We start from the raw sequence: 26,211 nt of genomic DNA on the forward strand, positions 1-26,211 counted from the left end.
AGGATCATGGGAATTAAAATGGATCAATGCATATAGAGGTAAAGGTCACACACTAAAGTGGGTTAAGTGTGTGTACATACTGGTTTTAAAAACAAACAGAAGAAAATATGTGTGTAAATTAGTTGTTCTATTACAAATTAAATGATTACTATAAAGCACACCTACTTTATTGAAATTGTCCAATGCATAAACTATTGAGTGAAATGTGGCATTAAATAGTATCCACAAAGGTGGGAATAGCAGTGTGCAAATGCTCAGTTTGTGCATTTGCAATATATATATATATATATATATATATATATATAGCCAGTATATTAAAGTAGTAAAGTGCTGCTGGTCTTTTTCACCGGATAATAGTGTGTGTAGTTGATATAAAGCATTTTAGAACTATAAACTGTACCCATCAACCTTCACGAGCCACCAAATAGAAAGCTCTCGAAATAAATTAGCATTTTTATACAAAAGTCACAAGTAAAGAGGTGAAGTTCAGGCTTATGACGTAGGCTGACATACTGCGAGCCGTCAGGACTTTTTTTTCCCACTATAAGAACTAAGTTGTCTTATAGTATGTAGTATATAGTATATAGTATAGTATAGTATAGTATAGTATGTTAGTGTTGACAAGGACCAGCAGGAGAGGGGGCTGTATGAAGGATGAAAAATCATGCGGGCGTTGCAATGAATAAACTGTTGTTTGAGTGCAAACATTATTTTTTTACTCCCAACTTAAACTGTAGATCTTTAAAAAGGTTGTCATTGTTACTAATTTGCTTTGTTTTGTAAAGGAATGGAATTCACTTTAAAGTATAATTAATATGTTTTAACTGTAAGATTGGCTGAAAACAGCAGCTCTTCAAAACCAAACTGGCCTGACTGAAAGTTCACTTGTTATGCATTCACAGAAAATTGGATAGAACAACCCATTTTTAAAGAGACTAACTATAATGAAGAAGTAAATGATCTAAAACAGTGCTTTCTATATCATCCTATCATGCATATGCATAACGAGATGCATATCCATTTCCAGATTCCAAAGTATTTCTCTTTGACTATTGCGAAGGTGCTTGTAATAGTTTTGTGTACTTTGCATGCCAATAATGTCCCCTTGGCACCAAGAAACTTACAGACATAGTATTGAAAATAAAACCTTGACAGTAACTCAGACCACCAATGGGAGACTCCAAACTAAGACTGGTTGTGTTATATTTATTAGCACAATAACACAACAATCCAAGCAACTAGATATAACATGAATATTTTTATTTCACTATTGGTGGAACAGTTCCATAACAATACACAACATTCTACCCAAAGTCTCAAGATAGATACATCACTTCAAAGCTACATAGGGCACTACAGCACACAGTATATCAGACATCTTCCATATTTAGTTGGCGATTCACGAGCATGTCAGAAACACTTTCATAACTCAACAACAGCTATGTGCATTTACATTGTGCTTCAGTCTCAAACTTAGTGTGATTGGCCCACATAGCCTCAACTGTGCTTAAGTTGTTTTTTTTAAATACTGAGAACATGTACTGTAGCTGCATACACAATGAACAAATACACAGAGACAGAGTGCTATAACTGCCGGCTGCATCGCAGACTGCTTGAATAATTGAAATGTGCAGGAACATTTTTGCTCACAATGGCAGGCAAAACCCTGAAAGAACATTCACTACGTCCATTACAACAAACAAGTGTCACCATGTATTACACACTGGAAGTCTATTCAACCTGTTGGAAATGTGGGGGAAACTAAATTAAACTTGCCCTTTCCATTTTCAGCAGAAAAAAACAGGACAGCCGAGGCTTTCTTCATAATATCCCCATGAGCTAAAGCCTTGTCATGTTTCTCCGACATGGAATAGGCGAGTTGGTTTGATAAAATTCAGGGTGAATACCTATTCAGAGATATGGCCACAACTACTGGTTTAATACTGCTAGTTAAAATATTTCAATGAATAACCACAACTAGACACTCACTAACACCAGTTTGGTTTAATATTCCAAGGGGCTGTGGGAAAATGATTAGAGGGGGAGAGGATCTTTTCAGTTTGACTGAAGTCAGGGGGGGTCTGATGTTTTAGGGAGAACTTTTTTTTTCATTCAAAATGTACATCTTTTAGCTTTTCTTTGCAGTGTAGCTGCATAAATAAGCTTTTAATATTCAAAGAAAACATGTAAGGCTAACAAAGCATTTTACTTAAATATGAAAGAGAGGGGGTCCAACAAGAAAAAAAAAATTTCCGGCCCAAGTTCAAACAGTTTGTCAGTGATTTCTGTATTTCTGATAAGAATTTGTAGAATCAAATTTTCTCAACAACCCTAAGATCCAACTGTGAGGATTCCCCCCCAATCACTTTTGTACAGCCCCTAATGAAACCAAACCATGATCTTGTTTCCACCTTTGACATTAGGGGGAGGGGGTTACATTCACAAATATAAAACTTACAATATTAAGGACACACCACAGCAAATGTAGTCTAATGTATGCCCTCACTAAAGGGTGTCCCATTTCTACACAGTGAATACAGGTAGCCTATTGGTCACATATGGAAAGGTACTCCACGGAGACTGATGAGTCACAAAACAGATATTTGGGGGTTTTAACCCTTCAGAAACAATAAGGAATTACCATTATTCAAACTTTAACCAAATCAAGACTCATGCTGCCAACAGGCAGTATGTTTTTATTTGTTGGTATGTGTGTCTTAGAGAATTGTCACTTTACTAAATTCTTCTTGACACGGGACGGTGATCGGTATATAGAGCCCTGCCAAAGCTGAGCTGAAGCAGCCGTAAACACAGTCCCTCTACGTCTATTAAATCCTCTCTACGAGCTCTCTGAAAAGTAAGCTCTTAGCGTTTCTTTCCTTTTCAAATGTGTTCATCTTGAAAGGGTGACATGCTTTCCCTCCAGACCCCTTTCAGTTCTGGCCTCTCATGATCTTTCGTGTCATAAGCAGGAGGGGTTTCAAAGCATCAAACAACACTGCGCCCGTGGTTGCCTGCTGTTGTCAAAACTTCCGTTTGTGCCTCTGCTTGCAGAGCAGCATGCTGAAAGCAGCCTACATGCCTCCCTGTGTGCATGTCCCTGTAGCTACACCAGGCCAGTCTGCATGTGGACATGCAGCGGGTAGGGGTGGTAGACAAGTGGGGGCTGGGCCTGGGTGATGAAGTAGCTGCTGTAAATCGGCTCTGTCATGTATGGAGCCGGCTGATAGAAACAGGTGACGTTGGCCGTGTTGGGGATGGCGTTTTGCTCGCCCAGCACCCTCAGAGCCAGGACTGTGATCATGTTGAGCGTCTGTCTCCTCTCGTGTCCCATCAAACACACCGTGCTCTCGTCTATCACACGCCGCAGGGTCATCAGGTAGTCGTACTTGCTTGTCTCCTCATTGCCAATGAAATGGCACTGCAAGTAGGCCTTGATCTTCCGCTGCTGCTCTCTCACATCAGGAAAGTCAATGAAGAAGCGTGAGCACATGTAGCGCTCCAAGGACTTGATCTCTGTCTCGCTGGCTGGTCGGAAGTTCCTCACCAGCAGGTCGCTGTATTTGAGCAGGCCCCCTCCTCGGATCTCCTCTGGGTTGTGGGTGGCGATGAGGCGGTGGCGGAGGTGGTCCATCGCCTGCTCAAAGTCGCCGTACATGCACTCTGCTTCAACAGTGATTGTGGGCTCCCCTGCTGCCCCGGCCCATGAGCTCGCCCCGCACCCGTTGGGGACAGTGTCGGCCAGCTCGGGTGTTTGCACATTAATCTGAGGCTGTACATGTGCTGCACGTGTGTGGCTTTGAGTCTCTGAATCAGGAGGCTTCTTCGAGTGTTTTGGCTTAACAGTTTGTTCCACAGTTTCATTCAAGCCAGTCCCATCCTGAAGTGAACTGGCTGGACTGGACATGGGAGCTGTGAGGGTGTCTAGGGGTTCTGGCTTAAAGGCGGGAACATTTGAGCCATGAACTTGATCGCTGTCCAGTAAAGGAGGCTTTGGCTGATGTGGTTTGGGTATTTCTATAGGTGGGAACAGCTGTGTTGTAAGATCTGACAAATCAGTCAGTAAAGACCATTTCTCCGGCATACTGATCATCTTCCTTGACATTTTCCTTTGTAATTTTGGTGAAGGGCAATATTTTGGTACAATTTCCTGTGATGTGCTGCACGTTTTCTTAGCCGGAGGAGGAAAGGAACATTCAAGATGTGAATCTTTTGGACTTGAGGTATTGTCAGTCCTGCAGATTACAGAGTCAGCTTTGAACTGAGTCATTTCTGCACAATGGACTTTTTCCTGTTCAGCTGACTTGTCTGCTGGTTGGGAAGCTTGTGACTCAGACAGCTCTTCATTAATCTGTGGCTTTAAACATGCATGTGTCAGCAATGGATCCCTGACATCTGTTAATAAAGCTTTAGGGGATGAAACTAGAGGATAATCACTGTGAAACTGTCCTTTTTCTTCTCCATTTTTTCCACATATCTCAAACACAATGTCCTCCTCTGAATGGACATCCTCTGTGCCATCCACTCCCACCTGTTGTAAGTTATAGCTCTCAGGTTTTAACAGCTCCTGTGCTTCTTGCTTTCCATCCGCATGCTCAACCTTTGCAAGTGGAAGCTCTTTCTCAAGCACAGAAACAGCTTCATCCTGGCATGGACTTTCTCTGCTGGAGTCCCTTTCAATATCCGCTTCAACATCCCGAGGAATGCTCGATTTATTTTGCTCTTTTTTTTCATCCTCATTGTCTCTTTTAGACAAACTCCCAGCATTCAAGGCCAGCTTTCCTCCTTGTTTCCTTTCAGCCTCCCAATAAGACTCCAGCATACGGTCTAATACTATCTGGAAGGAGTCCACACTGAACTCAAACTGCCTTCGAAGGGAGCTGACAAATCTGAGGCCCACGGTTTTAGCTCTGTTGTTAGAAAGCGAGATCAGGCTCCATCTGTCGTGCTCATTGAAAACTTTCACCATCTTTTGCACGTAGGCCTCCTTCATTGTCAGGCAGGTGATCTTCCGTCTGTTAACTCCACAAGGAAGGAGGTCTCGTAGGCTGCCCAGCACCACGTCCTTTATGACCTGGAGGTCCTCCTGCCTGGGCAGCTCCACTCCAAAAATGATGTCTAAGTCTCTATAGCCCAGGCAGTTATCCCTCACCAGCACGTGGCTGGCCGTCGCGCCATTCAGCCGTATATCTTTCACCTGGATGTCTCTTTCGACCAGCCGATCCTTCACCACACGTATGATGTCTTTAGCTCTCACCTGCAGTGTGGGGAAATTCCCTCGCCCGTGGATGGGGATCACCTCAGTCAAGACCTTGTCCAGAGCCTGGATTTGCTTGAGGGTCAAGTTGTGGAACCTCTTCTCCGTTTGAAGCTCCATCCTCCTCACCTGTGAAATAGAGGCGTAAAACAGTTTGGCTCATGTAAGAAATAATGGCCAATAAAAGATTGAAGCAGTACAACAGAGTCAAAAATATGTTTTTTCTTTAATCTAAAATATGAATAACATAATCCACTAGCCTTGCCCATTTGTCTTCTGTGCCATTTGTCATATACAAATGTCAACAAGCACACACAGAACCCTTCATTTTTCTTTACATGTTGTCAGTATCATCCCAGGACCTTGTCTACATCCTTATCCTTCAGAATATTTTACGCTCACAAAGTCTTGGCCTTCACAGATCTGGCATATGCTCTTTTGTTTTTCTCTGCTCCTGAAAGTTTTAAATGCACAAATGCAGTCAGTCAAATAAATATAATAACTGTGCTGAAGGCTTTTATCAGAGATGTTTTCCCCCTCATTCATCTCTGATTGCAGTATGTGCTATGGCATTTGACATTGTTTATCAGCGATATTGTAAATACAGTCACTGCCATGATTTTCTACATTTACCATAAACGGCAGCAGCAACCGCACCGTAACGTGGCAAAGTCATCTGAATCACTGTAACTAGATGAACTTTCCCATGTTGAACTTCTCTGGGCACTTGCACAAGGTAATCCAACAAGCGACAGGTTTGTCTGTGACATGCAAAGGAAATATGTGCTCGCAATTTATGTATTTATTTGATCACAATCTAACCCAGAATAAACATTTGTAAGATGTGACTGGTTGAGAGTGTTGAAAGGGATTTTTTTTTTCTCTGACAGTTATTGTCATCAGCTGTTTCTCACGCCATTGTACTTGTTGGTCTCACTAGATAAACATGGTTGACATGTTGAAATGCCTCCATGATCATGTGCTTGCTTACAGGTGACTCCTCTGTCTGCCCTTTGAAGGATGTCACAACGTTGTGTTTGTAAGAGGGGAAAAAAAATCACGTCATCATTAATGAACACTGACTTTGTTACTGAGGCAAATATGTAGTCTATTAAGGACCTTCTCAAATATAAAACTTTGTGACAACATTAGGGTTAAGGGATCAGTTAAGGATCCTCAGGGTGTTTTCCATCCATTATACAACATACAATAAAAGATACTGAACTTGTTATGAAGAACTTTTCATTTTCAACTTTCACAATTTGTTTATATTTCTAAAAAGGAGAAGGCGGTTCAAGTTCAACATTTCTTAATAGATTTTTTTCTGTTAGGAAATTAAGTTTATTACATTTTTTCCACTGGTTTGGCTGTTTTTTTAGCTTTCCACTGCTTTGCCTAAATTAATTCTAGCACATACTGTATATTATCTCTCTAAATGAAGTCAAAATCTGGCAAAGTGAGACTAGACTAAATGATGCATTAAAGAATTAGGTGAATTAGTGGAATTTCTTAAAGCCTGACAGAAAATGTTGTCGCTTTAAATTTCACCTAAGATTATTATTATTATTAATTATAATATACTCACTTACTCTGTATAAATTATCTCAGATGGTTTCAATTAACATCGTTATATTACACTATAAAAAGATAAAGATAAAAGGCTCTTTAAATTACCTAATCAGAAATTGATATCAGGTTCTTATGTTGTTTGTAGTAATTATTCTGATTTTATTTATTTGCTCTTTTTTTTAGATATACTATGAATTAAGGTAGAGAATATCATAACGCTTATCTGTTACGCTTCATAAATTGCATTCAGTTACAGAGCTGTAAATACTTTCAAAATGTTCTTTATATCAGAGAAAAAAAAACGTGTTGATTTGATTTAGTTTTCAAGCTATCCTGGTCATTTGACGTGCTGTAAACAGCACTTCATCATCTGACTGCTGCAAAGTGTGCGAATAGCCCACTGCATCCTCTAATCCGTCCCCTAGTATTTGGCGGTCATCAGTGTAAATGCAGCCAGGGCCAGTAACTCGGGGCACAGGGAAGCATGGCCTACAGCAGCCTCTAGTGAATCTCATGGGTTACATCAGCTAGGTCCTGCGGCAGGACTGCTCCTCTGCCACTTGGCTTCTTTATAGATAAGACTAGGCTATATGAGTCATCCAGCCCCTGAATGAAACAACACACAGTGGCTCCCCATGGATTATTCTCCTGCACGCAAAAAAACAACACAAAATGCAACATTTAAGGTGGCGTTTAGGGTTATGAAATTCAAAAACATATTTAATCAGTAGGCCTAAGCCTAGTTAATGGATTGTAGCATATGAGAGACTATATTATTCAGTTTATAGATGACTGGAGGCATACATACCCTATTGGTGGACATTTTTTAAATACTCCTATGATCAACATTTTTGCACAGGGCACTTTTGTTCTTTGATGTTTAAACTCATTATATTACACATATTAGCTAGCTTGTTCAAAAATAATATCAGCATATTTATAAGTATCCTATTTAGTATGTTATGGGGTATTTAAATACTCGTTACAAGACATAAATGGAGGTCACAAGTTGACAGCAAATGAACAGGCAAATATTTAGGGACAATGTAGCTAGGCTATTGGAGAAATACCAGTAACGTAACTGCGTTTTACCCATGAGACACAATAAAAAGACAACAGCCGCCTTTAAAAAACTTACCTGTATTGTGGCCAATTTAAAATGGAAAGTAAAGCCAGAGTAGCAACACAAGAAAAGCAAAAAAAAACACTGAGATATCCAACAGGTTTAGTTACCCGACCCCGTTGGAGTGGTTGATGCTGAAGTTAACATGGACAGTTACCTCTCAGCGCTAGAGCACTGTTTCCATGGCAATCAGGCGTCACGATATTTACGGAAAATCACGACGCTCGGTCTCTCTATCTAACTAGTAAGTGACAACCACTCAAGTTTGAACCACACAATGTACCTTAGGACCACCCAAACGAATCTGGATAGTTCGATAAAGTTTCACTTTTATTGGAGGAGCACACCGTTGTGTCAGGTTTAGCTAACTACCGGCGTGCCACCGCACTGGCCGAGCTGTTGCGGGGTGAACATCACATCAGACGGTGTGAGTCATCCTCTCTCTCCGCCGCGATCCACACCGTGAATCTAATCATCAATCAACCGCTTTCACCGCCCACTACTCCATTGGTACAACACCACATCCACTTTTATCTGACCGTATTCACAAATTTAACAATACAGGTGCGAAAACCCGTATTAAAACATTAAAAGTATAGCTAGTGCTTTTATGTGAACGGCTATTTTTTTTCTTTTTCATTTGTATTTTGTGAGGAGGGGGGGACACCTCCTCCCTTGTGACGTCGGATGGAATACCACCACCACGTGACGCTGACGTCATTCATATTTTGGTAAGACATCAGGAAGTGCGGAAGAAGGCAACCGATACCCGAAAAGGCTGAAGTTTCACTGACAAGTTTTGCTTTATTTAACAACTCTTTTGGGGTCTGTCCGTAAGGATTTGATATTTATATCGTTGGATTTGCTGAGAGTCGCCTCAAGATGCCGAACATGGAAAGTATCCTTTTAAAACAGTGACGAGAAAAGGACGTAAGACTGTGGTGTAACGTTAAGACCGAAAATAACAACATGGCGAGATATAACGTTATATGTGTGACAGACAGCTCAACAACTGCTAAGAAGGTCAGATATTAAACTAAGGCACAAGTGCTGGCTTTTTATATAACCTGAACATATTATAGTCAATTCCAGACATTGTAAACTGGGACAGTAGGCCTTGGAAGCTTCATTGCTAATGTGAAACGTAACGTTACTAGCAGAGAGAGTTACTAGAGCTAACGTTAGCTCCGTACGGAAATAACGTTACGTTTACGAAGTCAAAATACAACTGTGATAAATGGGTTAATTTTAAATACTAGATTAAATGCCAGAAATGTTACACTTATGGGAAGAAAATAGCAACCTATAACCACGGTTGGATTACTAACCGAGCAAACAGGCAACGGCCGATCTATTTTTTTCAGAAAGGGACACAACATAGTATAGTCTTGATTAACTGCATTTCCAACAATTATGAAAAGGATCTGAGTTGAATTGATTTCATAACAAATGGGAACAGGGATTTAGAGACATTATATATAAAGAGGCTTCCCACTGCTATTTCCTCTTGCAGTACTGACACAAAACAGAGTTGTCAAAGGTTGCTTGTTGTTTTTGTGTTTTTCTTTAACCTCGTATTACAGAACAGCTCTTCAATTTAAAGTTTGCTGCCAAAGAACTCCAAAGAAATTCCAAGAAATGTGACAAAGAGGAAAAAGCAGAGAAGGCCAAAGTTAAGAAAGTAAGTTGCACTTCTGAACTTGGTCATCGAGAAAGCGCACCATGATAGCCCGCTGGCTGCAGCAGATTTTACTGAACCACATTATTTGTTGCTGTCTCTAGGCCATCCAGAAGGGGAATATGGAAGTGGCGAGGATCCATGCAGAGAACGCCATAAGACAGAAGAACCAGTCTGTGAACTTTCTGAGGATGAGTGCTCGGATAGATGCAGTGGCAGCGAGGGTCCAGACTGCAGTTACAATGAACCAGGTACATTGAATACTGGATCACTGCAGATTAGTCTATAGATCTGCTACATCCCACTCCTGCTATTGTTCAGGTGCCACCGCCCGATATCCCTTAATTTTAGCCAGATGTCTGTCTCCTTCTGCTGTCTTTATGTTTTAATTTTAAACTCCAGTGGATTTATGAGGACTATGGTTACCTGCTCCTCAGATCTCTGCAGGGTAAATCCATCTGTCCAATCTGAGTTTTTCTGTTGCATGACTAAAACAACCTTTGAACGAGCACATGTTCCACCTAAACAAGTTTGTTTGCAAGGCTATTTTGCGAGGCACCCTCATTGTGTTTGGGGCTTAGGGCCTTCCAAGACGATTGTGATTGGTTTAAAGAACTGGCATAAACCAGAGCCCGTTTTTCTCCCATCCCGCAATGCTGTGTGGAGGAGACTACTTCATACTGTTATAGGCTTTTGAAATCAGTTACGGTCTGAAGATGGCCAATACAGGCTTAAAAAAACTTGTTTATTGTCATTTTTTGTGATTGTGTTTTTATTTCACAGGTCACAAAATCTATGGCTGGAGTGGTGAAAGGCATGGATGCCACTCTGAAGAGTATGAATCTGGAAAAGGTAGTGTCATTTAAACAATTTTCTTTTTAGAAAAAACAATGTAACTGCCATAACCAAAGTTGGTAACAAACTCATCTGAGTTATAAAACAATGTCTCAAACCTTTAATGTTTTTTTTTTTTTTTTTTTTTTTTTAGATTTCAGGTCTCATGGACAAATTCGAGCACCAGTTTGAAACTCTGGATGTTCAAACAGCCCACATGGAGGACACCATGAGCAGCACAACAACACTCACAACACCGCAGGTACATTTCTTTGCTGTACACTTATATTCCTTCTTGTGCTTGTTTTTTAAAGACAAACACATTCACCGTAAATGTAATGTGTGTTTTCAGAATCAAGTGGAGTCATTGATGCATCAACTGGCTGATGAAGCAGGGTAACCTTTCATTCTTTGTCTTAACATTTCTTTGTGAAATTATCTTAAATCACATATGTAAGTGTATGGTGTGCATTCTGAGAGTACAGGCCTAGGCTGAAGCGTGCATTGTGGTTATTTCAAAGAATATGATAGCTATTAACGCTATTAACATATTGATTATGATGACTATTTTAGACTGTATTATGTAGTGTAATGTGAGCAAAGACATTGTGTTTGTAATCTAAAAATAGGGTTTGAATGTTGGTGTGTGTGCATCACGTTTAGGTTGGACCTGAACATGGAGCTCCCTCAGGGAACCACAGGATCAGTGGGTACCAGCGTGGCCTCTGCAGAACAGGTACAGTACATATGCACATTTGGTGTTAAAAATTGTTTCTTATTTGGCACAGATAAACTAAAATGTACAGTTAAAAGTTAAAATAAACCTGATTGCTTGTGGCAATGTAAATTAAGGGTTTATCACATAGATTGAGTGACAAAGACATAGGAAAAGGCAGCAACACATTAGTGCCCACATCTCTGCAAATAATCCTGTATATTTGTCAAGCCAAGACTTTCAAAGTGAATTGTCCAAATAACCCTGATTCTTTTCTCATCTTCATCGTCCCTCACTAATGCCTGTGTTTGCTCTTCCTTGTCCAAAGGATGAACTGTCTAATAGGCTCGCCAAACTTCGAGATCAAATGTGAGGGACATCTGCAGTGGACTGGCACCTTCGTGCAGTGCCCCAGAACACTACCTGAAAATTACTCCCAGACACCTTTTCATTTACATATCTTCACTTCTCTTTACATCTCCTGTATCTCTGTCGAGGAGCTACTGTATCATCTTCTTGGGGATAATGACCCTTTTTGGTTGTATGTTAATAATAACCTTTGGATTCTGTAAACTTACAGAATTGCTAGTTCTGGAAAATGTATACATTTCTTGAATATACATATTTACCCAAGAGGAAGATCTAAAGTAAGCTTATTGTTTAATATGTATACTTAAGAACTTTATTCATTTTTTTTTTTATATGTATATTGAACGTGGCAGTTATTACCCTGTATTTATAGGCCAAGGATGTTTTGGACTGGATAACATATATGTGTTTTCTCTTCTTCATTTCGGAATATGAAAGACCTTCACAATTACTTTTCATTACCTACTTTGTTTGAATTGACTCCTGAGGAATATTTTAAGAAGATACTGGATGATTAGCCTCTGTGTTTGTCTGGTCATTTTCAGTATTTTCACTGATCATTTGGTAAGGGGTAACAGTGTGGAGATAACATACAGTAAACAATAAAGTTTTATAATAATTGTATCTCTTTGCTTTAAAAAAAAAAGTTATGATAATTTTAAGTTTTTCACATCACTCTCTATTTCATCTATAGTGAAATGTCTGTTTTGAAAATGAACTGCAAAGTCACATACTTTATATCCTTGGTAGAAATGGCTGTGGGTTTATTTTCATTATTGGCGCTTGCAGCTGTTGTGGTGAACAAGAGACACAAGGTCTCATTTATCAACAAAATGTAGGTGCCAATATGCATATTCCCAGAGAACCTAAAGAATCACGGCTTGGAATAAAAGTGCGTTGATCACTAAGCATTCCTAAGACGTTTTGTCAGAAATTCAGTGCAACAATACAAAGGACCCTAATATAAATGTCTAATATAATCATGTAAAAGATGACGCTTATAATTTCAGGTGTGCCTTAAGTAGCTCTCCTTGCTTTAGTGTATTATTTCTGGCCGTGTCATTTCCAGCGACTTCTCTCAATTGCCCATCAACCCAAAGGAGACGAGTATTCCAAATGAGCTGCTCTCTGTCTCTGCCCTCTGTCTGTTGCCACATTGTCCCACCTGGTAATCATACTTCCCTTCAAGAGGAAGTCCTTTCAAACCAGTTTTAAAATCATGTGCTCCACTGCATGCAGATGAAGTCAGAACTAAACCATCACTGTGGGCTCTAAAACAGTTGCAGTGCTTAAAAAACTAATTCTACTCAGTAAGAGATGTATTAAATTTGGAAAGAATGCCATGATGTTTGGTTATTAAAGAATACTATGGTCATGGTATTAAGTGCATGTGAAGAATCTATTTAGTTAAGGATAGCCCGAGTAAACTTAACAGATAAAGTAAGTGAAAACATATCCACAATATTTGTTTCACTGGACTTTCTTACTTTTGACAGACTATTTTTCACACAGCACAGTTTAAGACACATGCTTAATATTGTGTTTACACTGACTGTTCAAATAAATGCAAAGTTCAATAAATACAGATTATGTTTGTGTTACAAAAGATGTAACTTATGGATGTATGGACTGAGAAAGCTGTGTATGGATGGGTGGGGTCAGTGTTACCAATGCGCATAAGAAGGCCGCACAACTTGGAAGCAAACCTAGAAGCTAAAAAAAACTTTTTTAATATACGTTATTCATGCATGGCTTATGAAAATTCAATTCAAGTGAGTATGGGCTATATTTGAGTCCAATAACGACATTCATAGTGGGATGCTTTAACATTATTATTATTATTATTATTATTATTATTATTATTATTATTATTATTATTATTATTATTATTATTATTATTATTATTATAATGCAAACCCCTCCATAATCATGACAGTAACTGCTTTCTAGTGCCCACATGCAGGAAAAGTCCGATTTTAACCAATCACACAAGCGGCTTTAACAAAGGATATTAATTACATTTCACATCTTAAGTAATTACTTTGTCAGAGACACACAATGTGTTATAAATTATTTATAACTTTATCATAAATAAATAAATCATAAATCCTGTCAATCACTAAATTAGAATCAACAAGAAGATAAAATTCAACTTAACTATTTAATTGTTCACATAATTAAAAAAGTTCCCATTTTTCTGTTTTACAAGGATGGTGAATACATTTCAAATACCTTCTTGTAAATAAATAGCATACTATTAGTAGTAGTAGCAAATGGAGTATACTTCACATTTAAGTTTAAATTAACTAGTGGTGCATAGTAAAACTATTTTCGACATGAATCTGTGTGTCCTGAACACAACCTGAGAACGGAGCAAAATCTGTTGACGAGTAACCCCCTTCTGCTTCTCATGTGACTTTGGCGTAAACAGGAAGCAGCTGATCTTGACTTCACTGCTGCTTCTACCAGTACTGTAACGTTATCGAACTGAATTCTTAAAAACAAATACAAACTACAGGCTAGAACTGCTTCAATTTGAGTAACCGTTCTACCTTGTCGATGTAAGTAGACGATACAGTACGGAGTTTTAACTTGGCTAACTAACGTTAGCCGTTTAGCTCCTTTAAGCTACTTGCTACTTTTTTGTCGTGCTAGCTAACTTAGCATTAGCTTAAGTGTTTATCGGAACAGTGAACAGAGTTTTAATTAAGTGAGTGAACTGTTTATATATTATTCTGTGTCTAAGAAGCTCATGCCTGGTGACACATGAATGCATATTCATTTAGCTAAGCGTTTAAACGTGTCTTATGCAGTAACATTAGCAGTTAGCTACGTTTGTTCTGCTTCAGGAGAGCCTAGTGACAGCTAGGTGAAACATATTTGTGTTTGTTCTGCAGCTGAAGGAGAGGAAGAGGAGAGCTGCTGCATACACCGAATAAAGTCACCTGGCTTGTAGCTCCGAGAAATACTCAACATCGTGTCTGCTGAGGGGGATGTCAAGCCCAGCAATGAAGAAAAAGGTGGGAATTTCCCCACTGTGGGATCAATAAAGTAGTATCTAATCTAATCATTGACATTTTCGTATCAGAAGTAATTGTTACTTACTTTATATTCAGGTGGTTGTACTTTACTTGAGTCCTTAAGTACATTTTATAAATCTACCCAGTCTGCTTAATTTGGAGCCTTAGTTTTTTTCCAATTCCTTAAAATTGTCATGGAAGATGTAGAGTTAGTCGTACCGCCATGATAACAAAAACCCAGGACTTTTAACTGTAATTTTATAATATTGTAGGAAAGTTCCATCTTTGATTCGGCAAGTCTGTCACAAATCATCCTGGCCTTCATTTTCTAAATGACATTCAACAACCTGAAGTTTACACTTAACAATCATTGACTGGCCGATTCTTAAATTCCGTTAGTGTCAGTAGCTTTATGTGACAATTTTTTTGTAGTATTTCTGTGTTTGCAGGATTCAATGAAGCAATATTTCCAGGCAAAAAAAAATCTGGAAAAAAACAACACATATTTCATGGTTGTCCTTCCACTAAGTAATTCAACTGCAATGCATACATTATAAATAAATGTAACGGCAAGAAAAAAAGTTTAAAAAGTTCTACAAGCATTATTCCACACTATTTACAGAAAATATACATGAAGTTAATAAACAATGTGTTAAAACAACTTTGGTGTCAAACAGTTCTTAGACTTCTAAGATGTTATGTACAAACCATACATAGAATATGCTGCATTGTTACGGGTTTAACTAACTAACAGAATATAAAGCATTTAAAATCTACTCTCTCGACTACCAACAATATTAAAATGTGCTTACATGTTAATGAGCTAATAATCACATCATGTCTAATAACGCCAACAGGGGTCATTCTGCAGCATAATGAGTACTTTTGCTTTTGATACTTTAAGTGAATGCAAGGATTTAACTTCAGTGGTGGTCTGATCTGTTGTATTTGTGCTCTCAGGTGTTACTGATGGGGAAAAGTGGGTCTGGGAAGACCAGTATGAGATCAATCATTTTTGCCAATTACATAGCTCGAGACACACGCCGCCTTGGAGCTACAAGTAAGAGTACTTTAAAGAAAGGTGCTAAATGATAAATCTTCGATGCTGGGCGTTTCTCTAATATCATCTTTAAAACAATTGTTTTATCCTTTGTTTAATGTAGTTGACGTAGAGCACTCCCATGTACGGTTTCTCGGCAATCTGGTTCTAAACCTGTGGGACTGTGGAGGGTAAAGTACACTTGTTTATTATTGGCCATCTTTGGTCCAGCTTTGACAATTCAAAGTCTTTCCAATAATCTGAAACCCTCCGTAAAACGATGCTCTGCTCCCTTCACCCGACAGACAGGACACGTTTATGGAGAACTACTTCACCAGCCAGAGGGACAACATTTTCAGAAATGTAGAGGTGCTTATTTATGTATTTGATGTGGAGAGCCGTGAGCTGGAGAAAGACATGCACTACTACCAGTCTTGTCTGGAGGCCATCCTGCAGAACTCCCCCGACGCTAAAGTGTTCTGCCTCGTTCACAAAATGGATCTGGTGCAGGAAGATCAGAGAGATTTGGTAAGCTTCACTATTTCAATTCCATCATTTGTATGTTGAGGAGACAGTTTGATAGCCATGTTAACAGTTACACCAGAAACACTGGTGCTACTGTCTTTATTAATCTTTATTAAAGAATTTTACCTGAATTTCACTCGTCATACCAGAGATGAAAATGTACTGTACCTCTAACAACAAAAGAGTATATAAATGAATTGATTGTATAACATTAAATGCTTAAACTGTTTCTTTTGAAAATACTAATAATCATGCTCATTAAGAATACCTATTAAATATAATAATGGTTGTTGTTACTAAAACTGCAATTGGTTCTATACAGTCCATGTGACTGACTATCTGAAGTGTTTTTACAGATCTTTAAGGAGCGTGAAGAAGATCTGAAGAGACTGTCCAGACCTTTGGCTTGCACGTGCTTTAGGACATCGATCTGGGACGAAACCCTGTATAAGGTTGTGAGATTTAACTGGTTGTATATTCAGATGTCGGGTATGAAAGTTGACACTGTAAGAAACATGTTTGAATGTCTTTGCAGGCCTGGTCTAGCATAGTGTACCAGCTCATCCCAAACGTCCAGCAGCTGGAGACAAACCTCAGAAATTTTGCTCAGATCATAGAGGCAGATGAAGTTCTTCTGTTTGAGAGAGCCACATTCCTGGTGAGAGCAATTGCTTCCTCTGTTTCAACTGTGTCTGGTCAGAAACTCTGAATATGGTAATGAATGTTTTTTTTTTTTTTAATGGTTTTGTAAATGCAGGTGATCTCCCACTATCAGTGCAAAGAGCAGCGCGATGCTCACCGGTTTGAAAAGATCAGTAACATTATCAAACAGTTCAAACTCAGCTGTAGGTAAGTTCACTCTGCAGAAACATCAGCTTCCTTTCACACATTACCTACTAAATGTTTGTGATATTTCTAAATTGTTATCAATCATTTTTTTATTCCAGTAAACTTGCAGCCTCTTTTCAAAGCATGGAAGTGAGGAACTCCAACTTTGCGGCCTTCATTGACGTCTTCACCTCCAACACATATGTCATGGTCATCATGTCGGACCCCTCTATTCGTAAGTAGTGTGGATGAACATTTATCCGCAAAGAATGGGCAGTTAGGAAACCAAATCAGCATAATAAAAATTGGTGTCTCTTTTTTTTTCTAGCATCTGCAGCCACTCTCATCAATATCCGTAATGCTAGGAAACACTTTGAGAAGTTGGAGCGGGTGGATGGACCCAAACACAGCCTGCACATGCGAATGCGCTAGGCGGTGCATTTTTTCCAGTGGATACTCTCAGCCAATCAGTCCACAGACCAGCAGCTGGCATGTTGCGGTCTTCCAGCTCCAAAACGTATGAGCAGCACTGTTTCCTCTATATCTTCACATTCAATCACAGTTATTACAGTTATATAGAAATCATATTTTCTTTTAGTCTAATTTCTACAGTGATCACAGGCATCTTGAACAGCGATACGTTCTGTTGGAATTGGAAGTGCCCTAACTCAACGTAATAAAGTAAAAGGAATAGTTGTGTTTACTATGAAGGGGGCAACCTTTGCTGTCACACTTTGTCGTATACAGTCGATTTGTTCACTCCATGCAGGGAATCCCAGTGATCTGGGGAAGTTGTCTCCAGATGAGCAGCAGCATATTTGCAGTTTGTAAGCTGTTAAACTTTTAAAGTATGAACAATATAGTTATATTCAGAAAAATATATGTGACGTGTTTTTTCTGCTTCAACATTTTGACACTTCTCACCACTTGATCAACATTAGGAAATATATGCCCTCTTTATGTTATTTATGATATGTTATGAACATACACAAACCAGTACATATTACCTTCCTGTAAAATCACATTCTGCTCAGACATGGTTCATGTTTCTTTAATTCCCAGTTGTGCGGGCGTGTGCGTGTGCGTGTGTTGCAATCAGAACCACAACACAATCAGTTCATTTCAGTGAATTTAACAATGTAACAAACAGCTTAGTGCTTGTAACTCAGGACTTCTGGTATCCTTAATATCTGAATAAGCACTTAAACTCACTGAAAATGTGGCTTCTAAAATATAATTTTTCTCCGTAACAAACATTCATGACTACATGAGTAATTATCAAAGTATAAATGGTTGTGATTGGTGAAAATTATTTTGCTGCTTGTAAAGTTGAGAGGGATTAATACTAATTAATACTACTTTAATGGAATGCATGGGCTTCACACATGGCCTTTTATTTATTGAAACATTATTTGAGCCGGACTAAATTTTTGTTAGCGTGGTTTGGGTGATTTTCCGGCTGAAAGACACCCAGGCGTATTCGTTTAAACTGGGAAAAATTGGCTTGTAAAGGGAAAGTTGGAGTAGCTACATTACATAAAAGCATAATTTCAACCATATTTCAATAATATATTCAAGTTTAGTTGACCCATAAATTGAAATATTGCCATGGAATTCATTTTTTTATTTATTTATAAAATATTTAAAAAAAATTAACTCATGTATGGATATCTTTTGATTTTCTAATCACACATTTACTGTGAATTTCACATCTCATATTTAGTCTCTTATTAGGGTTATATTAAGGCCAAGACTGAGCTCTTCATATACTGGGTATCAAGAGCTTTACCCATTGGTTTCTAATGTGATACAATAGAGAGACTTCCTATACATTCATACGGCAGGTAACTGGAGAGCCCACCCCTAAACCCTCATTACCTCCCTGCCCTTTATTGTGGCCCGCTCTGCTGCAGAGGCATTGTTCCAGCTGCGTGTATCAACACTGCTCATGTGCTTGAGTTGTATCCTGGAATGCAGAGGGCTGGAAAATTCCCAGTCCCTTGCAGCAGAGATGGAAATGGGAGAAACTAAATGCAAAGACAGAGTGGCTTACTCATTTTAATTTAAGATTAACTAAGACAAATCTTATAGCAAATAAACCTTTTGAACAACTGAAAAAAACAGAAGTTGCACATTGCGTGTGAGTCACTTCATTTGCATTGCAAAGAACTCCCACAAGAAGTGTCACAAAGTAGATCAGAAAATGTCAAAAGGTATTTATGATAATCATCATAGTATGTCTGATTCAGATCTAACTGGGAACATAAAGACACTGGAAAATAATTGTGTTTGTTAACTCTGCAAATCACCTTCTACCGTCTCTCCTTGGACTCCCCCCCCCCCCCCCCCCCCCCCCCCCCCCCTCCCCCCAGGAGGAGCAGCAGGAGCCTAAGTGTACAGGGCAAGAGCATAATACGTAGATGTTAAGAGAACTGAATCCCTCAGCTGATGAAGCTGAACATAAGATGTTTACAAGTGACGCAAAAACTGGAACAACCAGTAATTTTACAATGCTTTTTAGTTTGGAATCCAAAAAGTGACATTTAAAGTTAATGTGCAGGTTTTTTATGTACTCTAGTTAAGAATGTTTTCTCAGCAGTACTGTGTTCTCCCTACCTTGAATAAGCTCGATACGGGAAGTACTTTAAAGCCACCAATCAAACATATATTCAACTCACTACTTTTGGCATAGATAAGAACTCAAAGACTGCATGGGCGTAGCAGTGTTGTCCACTTTCTTTTCATGTTTATTGACATGCAGACATCTCTTTACACTTAGCCAAAACATTCTCACAATGAAAGTAACAAAGGGTCATGAGGTCTTTTTTTTACACTTTTAATGAATCTTAAGTATTTCAGGAGATAAAATCTCCTTAGTGTGACCAACCGGTCGAAGCAGATTGCCGCCCTCCAAGAGCCAGGTTCTGCCTTTTAAAAGTATGTTTTCCCTCGCTGCGACTGCAGTAAGTGCAATTGTTCCTGAAGGAATTGTTGGGTCTCCGTGACTTATAAAGTGTGGTCTAGACCTACTCTATTGAGTGTCCTGAGATGATGTCTGTTAATATTTGACGCTATACGTAAAATGGAATTAAATTGAGTTAGTGTTTTGTTGGGCTCCTTTTGTCCTCCATTTGGACATCACTCCGACGTGGAGACCCATTTGTACGGGCAAAAGTCCCAAGGTTTGTTTCATCGACCGTCTCTTCATCTGCATCCATGCCATCACGTGCATCTACGCCGCAGTCCGTTTGATTCAGCTGTCGCTCCAGCTGAGTGATGCGCTGCTTCAGCCGTTGCTGAGTGTTGTTGTATTCGCTGAGCAGACGGGCAAAGCGAGTCTGAAGGGTGTCCAGAGAGGACTCCAGCCTCTCCACCTTCTCCTCTGTGTCCTCTTTCTGCAGCCCGCCGCTCTCTGTGTTCTCATCCAGCAGACCCTCCTTCATCAGGATCTCCCGGCCCCTCTCCTCTAGCACAGTCTTAGCATTTGGATACTCGGCCACTGCCTCCATCAAGTCATCCTTAGAGAGGCAGAAGAGATCCGAGTATCCCAAGCTGCGAATGTTGGCTGTCCTACGATTCCCCATTTTACTACCTTTTATGTTCAGGATGCTGATTTCTCCGAAGCAACTGCCAGCGGTGAGGAGAGCGTACTGTGTAACCCCGTCATCAGCCACCACAGCCAGCTTCCCCTCTTTAATGATATACATCTCCTTCCCTATATCCCCTTTTCTGCAGATGTAGTCCCCTGGACTGAAGACCTGGGGGCGTAGTTTGAGGACGAGCTCCACAAGCAGGCCTGCCTCACAGTCTTGAAAAATACGTACCTTCTTCAGGGTCTCCAGGTGTACATTAATAGCAATCTCAGCCCGCAGTTTGTTTGGCAAATTCTTCAGCACCTCCTTCTCATCTACTGCTTTCTTGTTGGTCCAGAGGTAGTCAAACCATTTAATGACACGTGTCTCCAGTTCTTTGCTGACTTTGCGGAAGTGCATGTAGTGCTTGATGGCATCGATCCGGGCTTGAAACTCGGCACGGGTGGCATTCATGTTGGAAATCATGGAGCCAACGTTTCCCACAATTGTGGCAAAGATCAGCACCCCAACAAGGAAGTCAAAGACTACAAATAGGTACTCCTCATCCCGCACAGGTGGAGGCATCTCTCCAATGGTGGTAAGAGTAAGAGTTGACCAGTACAGACAGTAGACGTAACTCCGAGTCAGGGAGGAAAACTCAGGTTTGGAGTTGTCTGGGAACACCCAAGTGTCCGAGCCAAATCCCAAAGAATTGGATATAGCGTAGTAGATGCAGGCGTTCCAGTGAATGATGATCAGGATGTAAAGCACTAAGTTGCCGATGCGGAAGATGTTGGGGTAGTTGGTGCGTGTCTCAGTGCGATCGAAGAATTCAAACATGCGCGGGAAGCGCAGCAGACGGTTGAACCTGAGCTGTGGTGTGTGGATGCCGGTGAAGATGTACGCCAGATCAGTGGGCAAGATTGACAGTACATCCAGCTTGAACTGTAATGTTCGGACGTAGGTGTCTCTAAGCTTGGCGTGGTCCTTCACCAGCAAACCTTGTTCCAGGAATCCTGAGACAAGAAGAATAGAGCACACATTAAGTTGAGCAGTAGTCTCAGCTCACTGTTGTTTTATTTCTGCATTTTAGCATCATTCAGCTCATGGTTTTGGTTTTCTGTTTTCTCATTTACCCAAGCTTAGATTAGATTAGATTCAACTTTATTGTCATTACACAGGTACAGGTACAAGGCAACGAAATGCAAGATGATAATATGTCAGGGTTGTGTTTACGACTTGAAGTTTCTATAAGTGCCAAGTTAAATCGAGTCATCAAATCATCGGTTAATGGACTGAAAGTAACCAAAACTATGCCAATTTCAACCAGGATTGTTATATTTTTCCCAAAACAAACCTGTACACCTGGGAATCACATCCAAATATACACATTGCCCCTTTAAAGCTTTGCACGTCTGTGGTGTAATACATTGTGTCACTATGCCACAAGCTGTATTTTGAAATAAGTTACCTGTGCGTAGTCGAACACAAGTGTCCATTATGTACACCAAGTCAGAGAGGTAGTCCAACACCAGCCAGCAGATGTAATTGTCCACCTGTAAGTTTTCAAAGCATGCCCTGAGAATGTAAAAAAGAAAAACAATTGAAGGCTCCAGCCTAAAAAGTAGACAGTGCCCCCATTCACTACATCCATCACCCATCTCTGGAGGCTGCAGGTACCCATCAGATAACAACTGTGGTGTTATTACCTCGCTACGACGAAGAACCAGTTGTAGAGCACAGCTATGGCGATGACAAATAACCAGTGGTAGTATTTGTTGTCGGCTGGGGACACCACAAACAAATCCCACTTTTTCCTGAAAGCACGGAGAGATTGCAAATAATAAAAATCTTGATAATACAGTTATATTTCTGTAGAGCAGTTAGTACATATCAATGCAAAGACATGCAGAAAGGCAGCTGCAAGATATACACACAATAGTTATGAAATACATGCTATTATTTCTAGCAACTGTGAGTTTGTGTTGTGTGTGCATTATACTTTATTGAAAATGGTCTTATTTAGTGAAGCAAATGTTAATAACACTGTGCAGTATATTGCAATCACATATACAGCAACATAAACCATCACCGAGTTGAGTCAACACCTCCGAGTGCTGACCTGCCCTTTTTATGTCTATGACATAATGGGCACATTGAGGGTTGGGTGTCTTTTAAAAAGTCTGTATCAACAGTATTTGTCAGTATTACAGTATCAGTATTATGTTTTACAAAGGTATTTTTTTTTTTTACTAGAAATGTGTGTTTCTTTTCTTCAGGTCACCCATTGCCTACAGTGTATACCAACGTGCATAGTTATGGTTCAGGGTGACAGAAAGCTGGCATACCTAAAGATCCCTTTGGCATTGTTGCCATTGGCATCGGGTTGCGTGTTGCTGATGCGGCTGGGGGCCGTTCTCAGCTCAGGGCCCCGAAAGCGCTCCAGGAAGGAATCGGGCCGCTCCTCTTCCTCCAGCAGGCTTCTGTGTGCCCATTCCCTCAGTCTCACCACCAGGCTCACCAGTCTGACACACACACACACAAGAAATATACAAGCTCTCATAATAATTTGAAGAACTTTCTCTGCATATATGAAAGTAACAGCATGACTATGACACAAGGTACACATCTCGAGGAGGTGCATAACTACTAAAAACGTATTAAGAAACCAATGCAGTTTAGCTGAATTACAATCTCATTTGGTCTTATTTTGGCACTCTTTAAGGATTTTTTGTCAACCTAACTCCAGTTTGGGAACCAATAGTTCAGATGATTCTACTAGGAATCCCAATTATTTCTACACATTTAGGTAAAAATTACATTACCTTTATTTAGACGCTTTCTTTCAAAGAGACTTGCAATAAAATGTAGAAAGTAACCTTTACACATTTTACATTGTTTTGGAAAAACCTCCTCAAAGAAAATGTTTTTTTGTCTTGGCTTATACAGCATATGTTTTTGGATACAATTACCTGTATTACTGTAAACATTTCAATTTTCACAAGTTGTAGTACAGGTCTTAAAATGTTTCTTTAAGCAACTGAAAATCATACAGGGTCGGATCTGATCTTCCTTTAACAAATGTTTGCATTTCTTTCTTTGGACACTGGGATAGCAACAGCTACAACTACATCAAGAATTACTTTTTCACAATGACAGAATAATATGTGGAATCATTTCCCTGGTAATATGCTCCTAGTACGCAAAATACATCACCAACATTTTGGTTATCATGGTCTTCGGGTGCTAGAAACCTTAAAGGTCCCATATAATGCTCATATTCAGATTCATATTTGTATTTGGGGTTTCTACTAGAACATGTTGACATGATTTAATGTTTGCAAAACTCGTTATTTTTCTCATACTGGTAATCTGAACATACCCTTAATCAACCTCTGTCTGAAAAGCTCTGTTTTAGCACCTGTCTCTTTAAGGCCCCCCTCCCACAAAAAAAGCCCCCAAAATGTGCTCTGACTTGTAGGCAGTACCAGATTTTACACATCTGTCCCCTTTCTGCACCGTCATTGCAGCCGGGGAATGACAGTTACGGCACTGTAATGGCACTTTGCCCTTAGTGTAGTTATGACATCACGACGGTACGGAAGTCCTGACAGCTTGTTTAAAGTCACTGAATACATCTGTGTGCACTTCTCTGTGGATTTTTTTTAGACCTTTACAGTATGTATGTAGTATCTCAAACTGCTTCATAATATTGAAAACTATGGAAAACTAACATTTAACAATATAAAACCTTTAAAAGCATTTAAACAAAACTCTTTCTATAAACTCTTGTGGGCATTTTTCATAAAAGCCAACCAAACATTTGCAACAAAATAACATAAAATAACATAAATAGAGCTGCACAATAATGTTTCATTAGTTTCTAATAGCTTTGTGATTGTATGATCTTTACCTTGACATGGCTCCGTTCCTTTGAAAAGAATTTTCAGAACTGCGTCCATTTGGGTCGAGAGCAGCGATTGTTTGTAGCTCTGAGGATGTGTCATCACACACAGATGGCACCCTGGGAGGGAAAGCACACCAAAAAACACACATTTCAGCGTTTACATTTTTACATGCTTCTCTGAAACAAACCTCTAAGACAAATAAAAAATACATGATTTTATAGTTGTCCTCACCGGCTGAGAATACTCTCAGCTCTCTCGATCTCATCATCCAAGGTGGTCTTCACTGACAGTTTGTGTGGCGACCGATCTCTGTCGGCCGTGTGGCCCGTCATCTTTAGACCTACAGGTGTGGACAAACACTCATGTTACAACCTCCTGCATTCATCTCAATGTGACTCAGTTTGAGGCAGTGTTGAGCATGGTTTCAGTTGACTTTTCCTGTGTGTGTGTGTATAGTCAGGGGACAGCGGGGCGACTGGGACTGTGTGCCACACTCCCTCACCTGGCCCGCAACACAGCAGCTGGTTGCTGTGGTGACAAAAGCAGCTACAAGAGAAACGGCGTGATACTGATGCTGCATTGTTTAAAATACAGTTTTGTCAGGGTGGAGATTCACCTAAAACACATTTCCAAGCATCACAGTAGTGACCCACCCCACCCATCCCAAAATGTGAGGGCAGTGAAAGCTTGTCACCCTTTGACGATGTGATTAGGCAACTGTTACCATTGTGTGACTAATTGGTGGATCATTAATGAAAACAAAAACACAGTTGGCATGAAGCCCTAAGGCTCAGCGAGCCAATCAGCTGTTCTCCCTCGGGAGCAGCATCACTCAGGAAACCAGGGTGCTAACTGAAAGCAAAGAGAGTGCAGGGTTGCTGGGTTCAAAAAGTAGCAATTCAACTGCAAAGAGGCAAATTGCATGCATTACTGTATTTTTGTTTTTGGTAGTGCATGTTTTATGGTTTCTCAATAAGTTTCCAATTATTATAGATTATTATAGAAACTGTCTCAGAAAAAAACATTGTAAATTGGAATTAATTATTGGATTATTTCCAACTAATTGCTAATGTAACAACTAGGAAACAATTTAAAATGAATGGAGAATATACAGTATTTGCCACAGATAATTTATTTATGATTAAAAATTACTTAGGTTTAAGGGAGCATCGCCCCCCCCTTTAAGTAGTGGCAAATTACATAGTTTTTGACTAGAAGATTAAAAAGATTAAATTTAAGTAATGTGTGACTTAATAATTAAGTAATTAAGTAATTTTTATTTAATGGTGTGTTACCACACCATTAAAATGAATATTGTTTATTCTATATGTTTTATGTAATACATTATCAGATATATAGATTATTTGTTTTACTGGCAACACAGATTATTTGAACTCAAGCAATACTAAATGAACACCGTTGCTCCACAAAAAGGGTCATTATTTGTCATTAATTTGTATTCTTAACAAGTAAGCACATGATGAGCATCAAAGTAGCCGTTTGCAAAAAAAATCATGAAAATAAATCAGTTCACACACACATCTTCATTCTTACCTTTAGTTTCCTTTAGTTACTCCAATAGAATTCTTCTGGTGACTCCACACAGACACACCCAGAGCAGCTCTCCCCCAGCCGAGCCATCTTCAGGCAGGATGTCATGAGAGCAAAAGTCCAACTGCATCCAACACTTCTTAAAAAAGAAGCTAAGCCTACCCTCTTTCCCTCAGTAGAACAAAACGTGGTCCAACTGATTCTCAGGTGGAGATGCAGAAGA

The 26,211-nt window shown here is 39.6% G+C and overlaps 4 protein-coding genes across 7 annotated transcripts; 2 read left to right on the forward strand and 2 right to left on the reverse strand.

Annotated features, from left to right (window-relative positions):
- Nucleotides 1–1,192: 1,192 nt before the first annotated feature.
- On the reverse strand, nucleotides 1,193–8,637 carry LOC117955599. 4 transcript variants are annotated; one of them, XM_034890195.1, is made up of 2 exons: nucleotides 8,107–8,589; nucleotides 1,193–5,401 (listed from the first exon to the last, which is right to left on the reverse strand). In XM_034890195.1, the coding sequence occupies exon 2, from the start codon at nucleotides 5,375–5,377 to the stop codon at nucleotides 3,107–3,109; it is 2,271 nt and encodes a 756-aa protein (XP_034746086.1). In that variant the 5' UTR covers nucleotides 5,378–5,401; nucleotides 8,107–8,589; the 3' UTR covers nucleotides 1,193–3,106. The 4 variants fall into 4 exon arrangements, 3 of the variants coding, with proteins under 3 accessions (XP_034746086.1, XP_034746087.1, XP_034746085.1); XM_034890196.1 differs by having other exon boundaries at nucleotides 1,193–5,386; nucleotides 7,965–8,589; XM_034890194.1 differs by having other exon boundaries at nucleotides 7,965–8,589.
- On the forward strand, nucleotides 8,589–12,166 carry LOC117955600 (charged multivesicular body protein 1b). The gene is made up of 8 exons (XM_034890197.1): nucleotides 8,589–8,847; nucleotides 9,533–9,630; nucleotides 9,732–9,878; nucleotides 10,411–10,479; nucleotides 10,616–10,723; nucleotides 10,814–10,857; nucleotides 11,125–11,197; nucleotides 11,505–12,166. Exons 1-8 carry the CDS (start codon nucleotides 8,832–8,834, stop codon nucleotides 11,547–11,549), a joined length of 600 nt encoding a protein of 199 aa, XP_034746088.1. The 5' UTR covers nucleotides 8,589–8,831; the 3' UTR covers nucleotides 11,550–12,166.
- Nucleotides 12,167–13,913: 1,747 nt separating this feature from the next.
- Nucleotides 13,914–17,863, forward strand: rraga (Ras-related GTP binding A). The gene is made up of 10 exons (XM_034890270.1): nucleotides 13,914–14,106; nucleotides 14,443–14,565; nucleotides 15,526–15,625; nucleotides 15,729–15,795; nucleotides 15,910–16,132; nucleotides 16,486–16,581; nucleotides 16,665–16,787; nucleotides 16,887–16,978; nucleotides 17,077–17,192; nucleotides 17,286–17,863. The coding sequence occupies exons 2-10, from the start codon at nucleotides 14,539–14,541 to the stop codon at nucleotides 17,387–17,389; spliced, it is 948 nt and encodes a 315-aa protein (XP_034746161.1). The 5' UTR covers nucleotides 13,914–14,106; nucleotides 14,443–14,538; the 3' UTR covers nucleotides 17,390–17,863.
- A 2,106-nt stretch (nucleotides 17,864–19,969) lies between these two features.
- On the reverse strand, nucleotides 19,970–24,777 carry cnga2b (cyclic nucleotide gated channel subunit alpha 2b). Its single transcript, XM_034890271.1, has 6 exons — nucleotides 24,669–24,777; nucleotides 24,443–24,553; nucleotides 22,878–23,054; nucleotides 22,239–22,346; nucleotides 22,001–22,107; nucleotides 19,970–21,545 (listed from the first exon to the last, which is right to left on the reverse strand). Exons 1-6 carry the CDS (start codon nucleotides 24,767–24,769, stop codon nucleotides 20,056–20,058), a joined length of 2,094 nt encoding a protein of 697 aa, XP_034746162.1. The 5' UTR covers nucleotides 24,770–24,777; the 3' UTR covers nucleotides 19,970–20,055.
- Nucleotides 24,778–26,211: the final 1,434 nt, after the last annotated feature.

Source organism: Etheostoma cragini, chromosome 13 (assembly GCF_013103735.1).
Source record: "Etheostoma cragini isolate CJK2018 chromosome 13, CSU_Ecrag_1.0, whole genome shotgun sequence".
Taxonomy (NCBI): Eukaryota; Metazoa; Chordata; class Actinopteri; order Perciformes; family Percidae; genus Etheostoma; species Etheostoma cragini.

Excerpts from the sequence above, each read along its gene's own strand:
- cnga2b (XM_034890271.1), bottom strand. The coding sequence starts at position 24,769 with ATGACGGGCCACACGGCCGACAGAGATCGGTCGCCACACAAACTGTCA. Across the intron at positions 23,055-24,442 it reads AGGAACGGAGCCATGTCAAG|ACTGGTGAGCCTGGTGGTGA; the intron begins GTAAAGATCATA and ends TGTGTGTGTCAG. Across the intron at positions 22,347-22,877 it reads AATGCCAAAGGGATCTTTAG|GAAAAAGTGGGATTTGTTTG; the intron begins GTATGCCAGCTT and ends CCGTGCTTTCAG.
- LOC117955600 (XM_034890197.1), top strand. Across the intron at positions 10,724-10,813 it reads CAACACTCACAACACCGCAG|AATCAAGTGGAGTCATTGAT; the intron begins GTACATTTCTTT and ends GTGTGTTTTCAG. Across the intron at positions 11,198-11,504 it reads GCGTGGCCTCTGCAGAACAG|GATGAACTGTCTAATAGGCT; the intron begins GTACAGTACATA and ends CCTTGTCCAAAG.
- LOC117955599 (XM_034890195.1), bottom strand. The coding sequence starts at position 5,377 with ATGGAGCTTCAAACGGAGAAGAGGTTCCACAACTTGACCCTCAAGCAA.
- rraga (XM_034890270.1), top strand. The coding sequence starts at position 14,539 with ATGTCAAGCCCAGCAATGAAGAAAAAG. Across the intron at positions 14,566-15,525 it reads GCCCAGCAATGAAGAAAAAG|GTGTTACTGATGGGGAAAAG; the intron begins GTGGGAATTTCC and ends TTGTGCTCTCAG. Across the intron at positions 15,796-15,909 it reads AACCTGTGGGACTGTGGAGG|ACAGGACACGTTTATGGAGA; the intron begins GTAAAGTACACT and ends TTCACCCGACAG.